Source organism: Astyanax mexicanus, chromosome 14 (assembly GCF_023375975.1).
Source record: "Astyanax mexicanus isolate ESR-SI-001 chromosome 14, AstMex3_surface, whole genome shotgun sequence".
In the NCBI taxonomy this organism is placed as follows: Eukaryota; Metazoa; Chordata; class Actinopteri; order Characiformes; family Acestrorhamphidae; genus Astyanax; species Astyanax mexicanus.
The window spans coordinates 26,361,216-26,373,867 of NC_064421.1; the positions used below are offsets into that span (position 1 = coordinate 26,361,216).

The 12,652-nt window shown below is 36.5% G+C and overlaps 1 protein-coding gene across 1 annotated transcript in view; it reads right to left on the reverse strand.

The window, feature by feature from the left end:
* Nucleotides 1-12,652, reverse strand: part of asap2a (ArfGAP with SH3 domain, ankyrin repeat and PH domain 2a) — a 109,041-nt gene that overhangs the window by 28,155 nt on the left and 68,234 nt on the right. Inside the window, exons 5-9 of the mRNA XM_007252207.4 lie at nt 10,680-10,729; nt 4,106-4,235; nt 2,466-2,551; nt 1,503-1,578; nt 1,230-1,316 (exon numbers count right to left, since the gene is read on the reverse strand). Of these exons, the coding sequence (XP_007252269.1) occupies nt 1,230-1,316; nt 1,503-1,578; nt 2,466-2,551; nt 4,106-4,235; nt 10,680-10,729 (429 nt within the window). The remainder of the gene's footprint in view (nt 1-1,229; nt 1,317-1,502; nt 1,579-2,465; nt 2,552-4,105; nt 4,236-10,679; nt 10,730-12,652) is intronic.

Below are 12,652 nucleotides of genomic sequence, written 5' to 3' on the forward strand. Positions count from 1 at the left end.
TGGAATGCAAAGTCTTAATCAGCAGGGATTACAAGAGACAAAGCTGTTTGCTCGAGGTAAAGAGGAACACCTAAGGCTGGAGAATGGAAGAAGGGCAGGAGCAGGCATGAATGTAGTACAGAAACAGAAATCAGTGGGTATGAAGGTTCATCTGATCTATTCATTTATGAAGGAATTCACTAGCAGATAAATCCATTACAATCCATTATAATCTGTTACATTTGAGGGCAGTGGAGGCTCAGTGGTTAGAGCACAGGGACATTGAAGAAAAAGTTGCGGGTTCAATACTGTTGGGCCCTTAAAGAAGGCCCTTAACCCTCGCTAGTGTATGTGTGTTCATTTTATGGATGGGTTTAAGGCAAAGGCAAAATTCTTATGCCCAGATCATGTGTCTTGTCTTGTCGTGTCTTGTCAATGTACACCAGCAAAATGTAATAATTTTTTTGTCTTGTCTTGTCCTGTCTCGTTGTGTAGCGTCTTGTCTCGTCGTGTCTTGTCTCATCTAGCTTGTCGTGTCTTGTCGTGTCGTGTAGCGCCATGTCTCATCTCGTCGTGTCTTGTCAATGTACACCAGCAACAATGTAAAAGTAATTTGTCGTCGTGTCAATGTACACAAGTAAAAATATTTTTTTGTCTTGTCTTTTCTTGTCTTGTTGTTTTCTCGTTGTCCTGTTGTGTCTTGTAATTTCTTGTCACTGTATACCAGCAAAAGCGCAGGAACAATTTTTTGTCGTGTCGTGTCCTCACGTCACGTTTTGTCTTGTCACGTCTTGTACAAGAATTATTTTTGTCTTGTCGTGTCTTGCCATGTCAATGTACACCAGCTAAAATATTTTTTTGTCTTGTCATGTTTCGTCTCATCTCGTCATGTCTCGGCGTTTCTTGTCAATGTACACCAGCAAAATGCTAGAACAATTTTTTGTCTTTCCGTGTCTTGCCGTGTCTAGAAAGAATATTTTTTTTGTCTTGTCTTGATGTGTCTTGACCATGTCCACCAGCAAAAATATTTTTTTATCTTGTCTTTTTGTGTCTTGTTAGTGTACACCATCAAAAATGCAAGAATCATTTTTTGTCATGTCTTGTCATGTATGTAGACCAGCAAAAATGCAAGAATAATTTTTACCACAGTCTCAAATGTAACCCTCGCCCTTTAACTCCTGCTGTGTCTCTAAGAGTAAGATAGTGGTTGCTGATGTAAAGTAAAGTGAGCAGAGAGGAGATGGGCTCACCTCCTTCTGCTCCACCTGAAGAGCTGTCTTCAGCACATCTCGTAACTGCGTGAGCTGCCTGCGCTCCTCATCCTGAGCCTGCTTGATCTAGAACACATATAAAAGTCAGCAAAGACCTGTAAATTAAGTGAGGTGTTATCTTGTAAGTGAGGTTGAACACAGGCTTTCCATAATCAAACACAGCAAACACACATATACATGTAAAACCATTCCATAACCATAACATTTCAAATAACAATCAAATATATGCAAACAGTTGTTCATTTTGCTCACCGTATGCAGGTCTGTGGCCAGTTTTTCTATAGAGGGCTTGAGGTTGTCCACTGCCTTCAGGCCATCCTGAAAGAAACTGAGACAAAAAGACGTCCAATCAGTTAAAAACAGCATTAAATTAGCGTCACATTTCCAACAAAAGCTCCCCGATCTTCTCACATACAGAATATAGAGAGACACACATATACACGCGCGCACACCTGCACACAAGGGCACTTTCCCAACTGTCTAAAAATCTCTAAAATAGCATTTACCTGCTGACCTTCTGAAATAATTGGGCAAATCTTACAGGAGGAGGTCATATCTAACCTTTTAGAGTGGTGAATATCTGTTCTCTGTCAACACTGGACTTAAAGAACAGGAATATTTTTAGCATTTATAAAATTAGACTTTTCTAAGCGAACATAAGTGAGCAAACTTATTTTTCGTGCCTTTTTATTGCACAACATCCATTTATTTTCTGATTAAACAGATGCCATTGCTTTTGTCAGGGTATCTACAGGTATCAGAAAATTATATTATATAAGACCTTTCAAGACATTTTTTTACCGCTTCAATAAAAGGGCAAAAAGCACAATAAACTAGACACATAATTATTATGATTCTACCCACTACTTACACATTTTAATGCAAAATTATAGCTCAAATAAACTGAAATATACTAATGTCAATGGGTCTGTAAAATTTTAAATACCTTTGGAAATGAAATGCAAGACCTTTCCAGACAAATAAGGCCTTATTTTTAGAAAGATGAAAATAAATAAAGATATTTAAGACTTTAAGAATCCACAGACACCCTGCTTTGTTCTTGCAATATGATGTTTTTTTGTTTTTGTTCAGATAATGTTAAATTCAGCAAATAATTGGTAAAAATCACTCTATTACTTTGTATGTGTTCATTTATTGCAGTCTATCCTCAAAAACAGCATTAAGACAAGTACCAGAGAGGATCTGACGTCTTACTTGCATTGTGCATGGAAGTACTTGATGAGATTCTGCAGCAGATCCACACCTTTCTTGATTTTAATCTCGTTCACTTTGAGCAGGTACTGAAAACCAGAAACACAAATGAGGTAAAGCATAGCTTCCACTGACTAAACACATTTTCATATTTACACGTTTTTACATATTATAATGAGGGTTTTACATTAAATTTTGCATTTAATCCTGAAAAGTGTGATAAAAAAACAGGTAGAAATATGGTAAAACTTGGCTTAGAAACTGTGTGAGAATATATTTTAATTAAGATTTTCATTGACCAAGACCTTCAGCCTGTAACACATTAGGGCTTGAAACCAGAAATGAGTGAAATGGCAAGTATTGTAGTATTATTACAAATTATTGATGTATACTGACAAGTTATTTTGTCTACTAAAAGTGTCTTATTTTATTGCCAGACTATTTTTTACTAATTCAAAAATTAACAGATTATTTTGACATTTTGTGATAAGATATAATGTATGAAACAAGCCAAGTAAGTCTAATAAAACAGCGGATAAAACTGACCTGAAACAAATAAAAAGAAGAGTATCACATTATCAAAAGCATAGCTACAAGCTTCATAGCTTTTTTATAAAGCACTATTTGAACATTTATGAACAGCTTATGCCAATGCTCACAACATGACATACAGCTTTTAATTAAGGTCTCAAATTAAGAGACCACTTCAGTTTCTGAATCAGTTTCCCTGATTTTGACATTGCTGATTTATTCTATATACTACAAATAAATTCCAAATAAAAATATTGTCATTTTGAGCATTTATTTGCAGAAAATGAGAAATGGCAGAGATTTCAGACCTCAAATAATGCAAAAAAAAAACAAGTTCAGAAATCAATAATCAATATTTGGTGTAATAACTCTGTGTTTTAATCACAGTTTTCATGTATCTTGGCATGTTCTCCTTCACCAGTCTTACACACTGCTTTTGAATAACTTTATGCTACTCTTGGTGCAAAAATTCAAGCAGTTCAGCTTGGGTTGATGGTTTGTGATCATCCATCTTTCTCTAGATTATATTCCAGAGGTCTTTAGTTTGGTAAAATCAAAGAAGCTCATCATTTTTAAGTGATCTCTTATTTTTGTCCAGAGCTGTAGGATTGTGGATTAAATAAATGAGATTATATCGACATTACATGCAAGGGTTCAATATTATATTTAAAACCTGATAGATATGGTTTATGAAAACAGTTAATTAAGGCATAAAAGAATATTTCCAACCCATAGCATGTCTATTAATGTGTTATAAATTGAAAATGTGTTAACACTTTAGTTTAAGGGACTTAAAAATCATTCATAGAGCTTATGTCATGTTGCAAGCAATACCATTAGCTAGTCATAAATATCTTTAATACCTTATTCAAAGATTATCTGTGTAGGTTGCATTCAAATAAAGTGCAATGAAAATTAGTTAGTAATAATTTGAATAATCTTACATTATTCATACAATAATGTAAAGATTGAGTCATTCACTTTTTTAGATTAGATTTAAATGGATTTTGCAGTGTAGCGTAATGTATTGTAGAAAAAGAGAACAGCAGGAATTTTCTCTATAGTCCGTATCTGCAATAGACAGCTTTCCCCCCCCCCCTCTCCTTACTGACCTCACACATCTGCAGCTGAAAGAACCTTCTCTCTTTCTCCATCTCCTCAGCGATCTCTGCCCCGCTGATCTCCGTCCGGATCATCCCGTGCTGCCGAGCGTGCTCCTTCTTCTCCTTCTCAATCTTAGTGCTGCAGAAATACACAGAACAGCCCTTCAGAACCAACACACTCAAACTCACACTTAATACACAGTATATACAGATCATACTCAAACAGTCCTACTCATGCAACAGGGCATTCTTTTCCATATGCTCCATTCAGCATAGTGGACCCTCTGTAATGGATGCAGGGTTTCCTCCGAGTGAAGGAAAGCCAGACACAATCACAGGTCTCCAGAGGCGGCATTACTTCAGCTTCGGGCTTTACTGAAAGCTTTCTACTCCAAACCTTCTGGAAACTTAATTACTCTTTATTTACTTTTTTTAGACGTAATATTTTAAAAAAATATGTTTTTTTTTCTTCAGACTAGTTTGAAATCATATTGTCTAAGATTAATCACTTTTTAAGCTTTGAATAATGTATTAATAAAGCACTATTTGAGCATTTATGAACAGTTTACAACATAACATAGGATTATGGATTAAATAAATGAGATTTTATTGATATAACATGCATGGGTGTTAAATATTATATTTAAGACTTAATAGATAGAGCTCCTGTCACTATGAATTTAAACCGCTATGCTGTGGACACAAAAGCCACGATATTTTAATATTAACCCTATGTAGCTAAAGGATGGACAATTTTTTCTGTTAAAACAAAACCAGAACAGAGCAGAACATTTTTACCTGATTTTTTTTGTTTAAGTCTAGCAGCAAAGTTGAAATCAGTACTTTTTGAAATCAATACTTTAGTTTTTGACCTTCATTTCTGTATTTAAGTGTTTTTTTTTTTTGATTTTGTACTTTTCTCAAGTATTACTAAAACTGAATACTTGTACTAGAGCTGGGCGACATGGCCCAAAAAAAATCTTTGATTAAAAAAAAAAAAAAAAAAAAAAAAATCAGATTTTCGATTTAAATTGAATTTTTCCCCTACTAAAGCCTCCTAAAAGTTGCTAGAAGTCGCTAAATGACGTCATCGCCTAATTTGCGTAATACATGTTTTTGGAGCTGTAAAGGATTAACATTGAGAGAGAGAAAAAAGTGAGTAAAAAACACTCTAAATATGTTAGAAATACAAACAAGATACAAATAAACTTCAAAAAATGAACAACTTCTGTTGCTTTTTAAATAGGCAGTCACGTCTCAAAATAACTTTATTTTTACGTAAATTACATAAATCAGTTTTTTGCCGTGTTGTTAAATGTTATCATAAGAGCAGTTTTTTTCCTGCTGCGCGCGGGAGAAAGGGGCGGGGCTAAGCTCAGGGAGCATCAGTGGTGAAAATTAAAACTCAGAGAAAATCGATTTTCATAAAAACACATCGTTCTTAACTGTAAATTCGAATTGATAGATAAAATCGATCAATCGCCCAGCTCTAACTTGTACTATGTTCCAGTTCTCTTTTAAACAGTCTACTGCATGTGTAGTCACATGTCTCCAGCTCCTCCTGTCTGTGACATGGAAGCAACGTGAAGTAGAATTCTTAACACTGAAACTGTATTAATTTTAACTGAGGAACAAAGTTAAATTAACCATGTAAAATTATATCTTTGAATGACTATAGTCTCTATTATTGGCTCACCATTACAAGTAGCTTTAAATGAAACTTTCTTGTCACCTCACTTTTAAATAAGATTCTGATGAAGTACTTATAGCTTCTTTTTATACAGTACTTCAGTTTTTTTGTCTATTTTTACTGAGAGCAGTAGTTCAAACAGTGTCAGAGTGCACATTAACAAGTCAGAGCTAAAAGCAATAGAACCAGTTTAAAGTTAGCGGAAATGTGGCTTTTTAAATTGACCACACTTCTCTTTGGTCTGTATGCAGTTCTCCTATAGACCAACCTATTGAACTAACTCATAGCTACCATATCAAACTATGACATTATGTAGCTTCTAGGAATTTAAAATACACCAAATTCCACATTTAATTAGGTACATTACAACATTTATTTGTGTTCATATGATGTTGAAGTTATAAAGCTAATTCGATCCTATTTTCTCCCCAATTTGGAAGGCAAATTACCCAACCTACTCATTAGGACTATCACTAGTAGGAAGGTGAAGGCCAGCATATGCTTCCTGCAATATACATGCAGTCAGCCACCTCCACCTCCTTTTCAAACTGCTAATTCCTCTGCGCTTTGGAGAAAAGAAACATCCCAGCTCTGATACATCAGCTAACAAACGCCTGTGCTGACTGACATCCCCTCTGGAGTGATGTGGAGAGAGAGTGCCATATACACACCCAAAGAGAGCAAGGCCAATTGTGCTCTCTCAGACTCTGGCTGCTGATGATCCTCAGATCACAGTGGCCGGTGGAACGGAAAAGTGCTTTTAGATCGCCAGTTCGAATCCTGTTCATGTAGCTTGTCATAGGCTACAAGAGTCCTGAGAGAGCACAATTGGCCTTGCTCTTTCTGGGTGCATAGATGGCACCCTTTTCCCCCATCACTCCAAAGGGTGATACCAATCAGCAGATGCATCTGTGAGCTGATGTGTCGGAACCGAGTGGCTGCACTTTCCTCCGAGCGCACTGTGATCCTACTCGGCAATGCCGTATCATCAGCAGCAGTTTGAAAAGAGGCTGTGGCTGACTTCACATGTATCAGAGGAGGCATGTGCTAGTCTTCATGCTCCTGGTGTTAGGGCAATTACTATTAATAGGGGGAGTCCTAATGAGTGCGTTGGGTAATTGGGCGTGTAAGTTGGGGAGAAAATGGGAAAAAAAAGATTAAAAAAAAGAATAATGCTATTATTACAATACAGATTTTGTCACGATACATTGTGTCCAATGCAATATTGTACTGAATAAACTACTTTACATAGTGTACTTCATCTACACTGAGTGATATCAAACACTAGGTTATTTGATGAGCCAGATTGTCACTGGAGCACCACTCGGTCACCTCATTTCTCGAACAAGCTGTTGTAAAGAATGTTAACTGATTGCTGTAAATGCTGTGTGAATGTTGTGTTCTTCAGTCCCAGAAGTAGAAGTAGAAAGCCTTTATTAACATCTACTGTTTCTGCACTTCATAAACCACGTATAGGATGACCACCTCTGGACCCTGTGACTGAGTGTAAAGCCTGGTGGGTGTTCAATCATTTGTCAAAAACGTTGACAAAAAACCCGAAGCCATTCCCCAAACCAAAACCAACAAACAAACAAAAAAAAAAACAGTAAAAGGACAAAAGACAGACAGAGTATCAGGCGATAGATGTGTTAGCATGTGGTGGCACGGTTGAACATCTCTGCAAGGTAGCCATAATTCATTCCAGAAGAGTCACACAGACAAAGTACTGAGGAGGAAACCGGCTGACCGCACACATGCGGCCACATCACTTCTGCTAAAAAAAAAACAAGAAAAGGAGACACCTTTTTTTTTTTTTTTAAAACACCGGGTTCATTAAAATCAACTGTAACCATCAACAGAAAGGCAATTTCCTCTCTCTGGCAGCAACTCATATTACAAAACACATATGTCCTCAGGGAAGAACAGCAGCTGCCATTCAAAAAGCTTTTAAGTAACGAGAGGAGAGAGTTCTACTAGCCTGTTTCTTATCATATGAGTTACTAAATGCTGTAAAAATTACATTCACAAGCTGAAACAGACTTAAAATTAGCTGAAAAACTGCCAGGAGACAATAAATAGAGTAATAAAGGGCTTATAAATCGTTAGACCCAATCAAATTAGAGACATTGGGCTATAATACTTGTTAATTTTTTTATGCTTTTAATGATTCAGAGGCCACACTGCGCACTGCCTTGATTTGATCTTGTTTCTTCCAGCATTCACACCTGAACCAGATCCCACTCACCCAACGTTCTCCAAGAAACAAAAATGAGCTGGGCTGCTGTGGCATACACGTACCTGAGACACGACAATGTTGTAGATTTCATTTAAATAGTTTTAAAGAGTAAAGATCTTCATTCACATGACTGTAATGTTCTTCTCTTTCACTGAATGTTCTAAAATGTGCCCTTCTATTTACCAATCTAGAATGTTTCTTTTTATTAGTTTAGACTGCTCAAAAATGCTATCTACCTTTAACACTGTTCTAGAATATTAACCTCTCTCAGCAACCTAAATATAAATTATGCTTATACAGTCTCATTGTTTAAGAACACAAATCATAATTTACACTGCTCTAGACTGTGTTCTGTTTTAGAATGGTTTATCCATTCACACAGTTCTACAAAGCCTTCTTTTACAGTGTTTTCTCCATTCACACTGTTCTATACATTCACAGTGTTTTAGATTATTCTATCCATTTACACTGTTCTAAAATGTCTTCTTTTACAGTGTTTTCTCCATTCACACTGTTCTATACATTCACAGTGTTTTAGATTATTCTATCCATTTACACTGTTCTAAAATGTCTTCTTTTTATAGTGTTTTCTCCATTCACACTGTTCTATACATTCACAGTGTTTTAGATTATTCTATCCATTTACACTGTTCTAAAATGTCTTCTTTTTATAGTGTTTTCTCCATTCACATTGTTCAAGATTATTCTATCCATCAACAATATTCCAGAATGTTCTAACCATTCACATTGTTCTAGAATATTCTATACATTCACACTGTTCTAGACTGTGTTCTGTTTTAGAATGTTTAATCCATTGACACTATTCTAGAATTCCTTCTTTTTACAGTGCTTTCTACAATCGCACTGTTGTACACATTTACTGTGTTCTAGATTATTCTATCCATTTACTGTTCTAAGATGTCTCCTTTTTATAGTGTTTTTTCACTCACAGCGTTCTAGATCATTCTATCCATCAACAATATTCCAGAATGTTCTAACCATTCACATTTTTCTAGAATATTCTACACATTCACACTGTTTTCTAGAATATTCTATGCATTCACACTGTTCTAGAATATTCCATACATTCACACTGTTCTAGAATATTCTATACATTCACACTGTTTTCTAGAATATTCTATGCATTCACACTGTTTTCTAGAATATTCTATGCATTCACACTGTTTTCTAGAATATTCTATGCATTCACACTGTTCTAGAATGTTCTATTCAGTCACACTGTTTTAGAAAATTTCCTGTTTTATAAGGTTTTGTCCATTCACACTGCTCTATACATTTGCATTGTCCTAGAGTCTTTCATGCATTCTCACTGTTCAAGAAAGTTCCTTGTTTATAGTGCATTCTTCATCCACACTGCTCTATTTACACTTTACAATGTTCCATTTTCTCACATTGTTTTAGAAAGTTCCTGTTTTATAATGTTTTCACACTGCTCTGTCCATTCAGTGTTCTAGAATATTCTATATTTTTTATTCCATATCTCAGCTTCCTCACAAATCTCCTGATCTTTTCCATTTACGCTATTCTGATTTTTTTTTCATCTGGTTACACAAATTCAGAATGGCCCCCACCCTTTCACGATGTTTAAAAACACATAGGCGACATTAAAATGCTGGTGTTTTATTGGGGAAGGTTGGGTTGGTGTGATTTGAGATCTCTCTTTCTCGCTCTCTTTCTGTCCGTCTTTCTGTCTTAGTCTCTCTCTCTTTCAAGAAGCATTCACACATGCACATCCAGGGCTGAGATATACATTAGTAGGACATCTGCACAAAATAATCCACAGCCCAACTCATTAAGAGAGCTTAAGTGAAGGCACGAACAACACTATAGCCAGACAGCTTTTGCACGGATGTGGGGTTCAGAATGGAACCAGACTGCAGTGGCAACAGTGATAAATGGCAACAAGATAACTCCTATCAGAGATAAACTATCACTATATTGTGTTTTTCACCAATAAACCCAAAAAGCAATGAGAGCCGATGTGGCCAAAATGTAGTAGTGGGCAAGAGAGGGTCTCAATGAGGCACTTCAAGCAGCTGAAGATGAAAAATAATGACTTCAAACATTAGAAATGGCACATAAAAAGCACCCTGGCTTCTGTTTGTCTGGTCAAACAGCATGGTATAGAAAAACGATTACCCTTTCAGTAAAGAATGTCCTTTGCAGCTTGAAAAAATATATAAAAAAGCTATAAAAAAAAAAAGCTTACACAGTGAAGTGTGAACAGGGGGAAAAAATACACAATTAGTGTGACAGTCAATATTACTGGGGGATATGAGGTGAAGAAAATAACAGTTCATTAGCTAAAGTGCTGGAATCACTCTAATAAAGTGAAGCATGGATCTGCAATCCCAAACAAACACACATAAATACACACAAATCTGACAGGACATTTAATAAAAAAGACAGGAAATGAACAATCCATCACTCTTCATTTCATTAGCATATAAGCTGTAGGTTTGCTATAGGACATGTCATTGTAAATCTTACAGTATTTCTCCCTTGAGAGTAAACATGAGGTTTCTCCTCACGAGGTTCATCCTCTCATTCTGGAACACTCAGGACCCGCATTTGAAAGGGTTAACAATAGTCACTGGATGAAGGAAGACAAAAGGTAAAAAAAAATGAAGACTTACACTTTGGTTTCGTAGTCTTTCCAGGCCTTATCAAATGGCTTTTTCAGATCCTGCCAAGAAATTAAACAACAAAAGCAGAGACATTAAATGAGTAACAGCACTAAAATTATAGAGGTAGTTAAAGAAACACATCAAACAGTAAACAAACATCAAGATCAAGTAACTCCAATATTGCCAGCCTGCAGATCTGCAGTGCTGCCTTAGTCTGCTGCCACTGGTGTTACATAAAATACAGCAGTTGCTGAGCAAGCACAAGGAACATCAGACTTAAATTCTAATTATTAACAGCAGAAGTGTGTGATAAAGCCTGGTTGATAATGATGTTGATACCGATGATGTAGTGTTTTAAAAAAAGCAACATCAACAAGCTTTAAAAAGACCTCAATCAATCAAAATAAAGGGGTCGGACAATGAAACTGAAACACCTGGGTTTAGACCACAATAATTTATTGTCCCGACGGACAGTTCTGGAGGAAACCGGAGAGTTGAGGTGCACATTGAATTCTGTCGTGATTTGGGCAGCCGTGGTTTTATGTTTTTTGGATACAATCCGGGTTAGCACCCGAACATCCCTTTCAGACAGCTTCCTCTTGCGTCCACAGTTAATCCTGTTGGATGTGGTTGGTCCTTCTTGGTGGTATGCTGACATTACCCTGGATACCGTGGCTCTTGATGCATCACAAAGACTTGCTGTCTTGGTCACAGATGCGCCAGCAAGACGTGCACCAACAATTTGTCCTCTTTTGAACTCTGGTATGTCACCCATAATGTTGTATGCATTGCAATATTTTGAGCATAACTGTGCTCTTACCCTGCTAACTGAACCTTTACACTCTGTTCTTACTGGTGCAATGTGCAATTAATGAAGTTTGGCCACCAGGATGCTCGAATTTAGCCATGAAACCTCCCACACTAAAATAACAGGTGTTTCAGTTTCATTGTCCAACTCCTGTAGGCTACCATGCTAAAACAATGGTACTTGGCTTGACTTGTGTGAAAACTGTGTGTTTTATAAAATGTTTTGCTTTATTGATATAAATGAACTGGATTATAAAATGGATGGTTTCCTGTTAAGTAATTACTAGGAAATTCCTGGTGGTTGCTATGGTGTTGCTAGGTGGTTTTAATGATATCACAGCAGTACACAGCATTGAAATGCATTGTACGGTCAGCTTCACCAAAAGAACAGCTCCAAGACTGAAGTTGCAACAGTAGGCTATTCTTCTTATTACACTATACTGCCCAACAAGGTCTGGCTATTAAAAAAAATAAAAATAAAAAATAAAGTAAATTAGAAATAACACAATATCGGCAAAGCCTGGACTGAAAATCCTGCTAATTTAAAGTGATGGTAACACTTTACAATAAAGGTAAATAATTTAACAGTACTTATGACAGAAATGCAAAACAAAGTCTAATAGGATGGAATGCTACAAACTAGTAGCTCTCCAGTCCAGAGGGTTGTTGAACCCAACTGCAGAACAGTTGATCTCAAAGCAGGTAAACCCAAGAAAAAAGGGAAAAAATAAATAAATAAACACACCGCTCCTCACGCAGGATCGAACGCGGGTCACGGTCCAATACACTAAAAACAGCAAAAACGGCTGGAGCCCCCAAAAAAAAAGGAGCCAGAGAACAGGTGGAAAACAAAAACGAGAGAAAGGGTAGAAATGTAACCAAACCATTACCAACTATAATGAACCCTTATCGTTCATTATAGTTCAAACAACCTCACGGGCCAGATGTTTGCTGCCTATTGCCGACCTATGGTTTAAAGTATTAACTAGATTGATCTATAAGTAGACTACAAAACAGTGTGTGATGGTGTGTGACTAAGCATGCACACCATTACGCATATAACCTATTACATCATGGTTATACAGCATGTGATTGGCACAGATTAAGTTGGGTAATATCCCAATGCAGCAAGTGGAAAACTGTGCTGATTCCAACAACTAGCTTTTTTTTCTTTT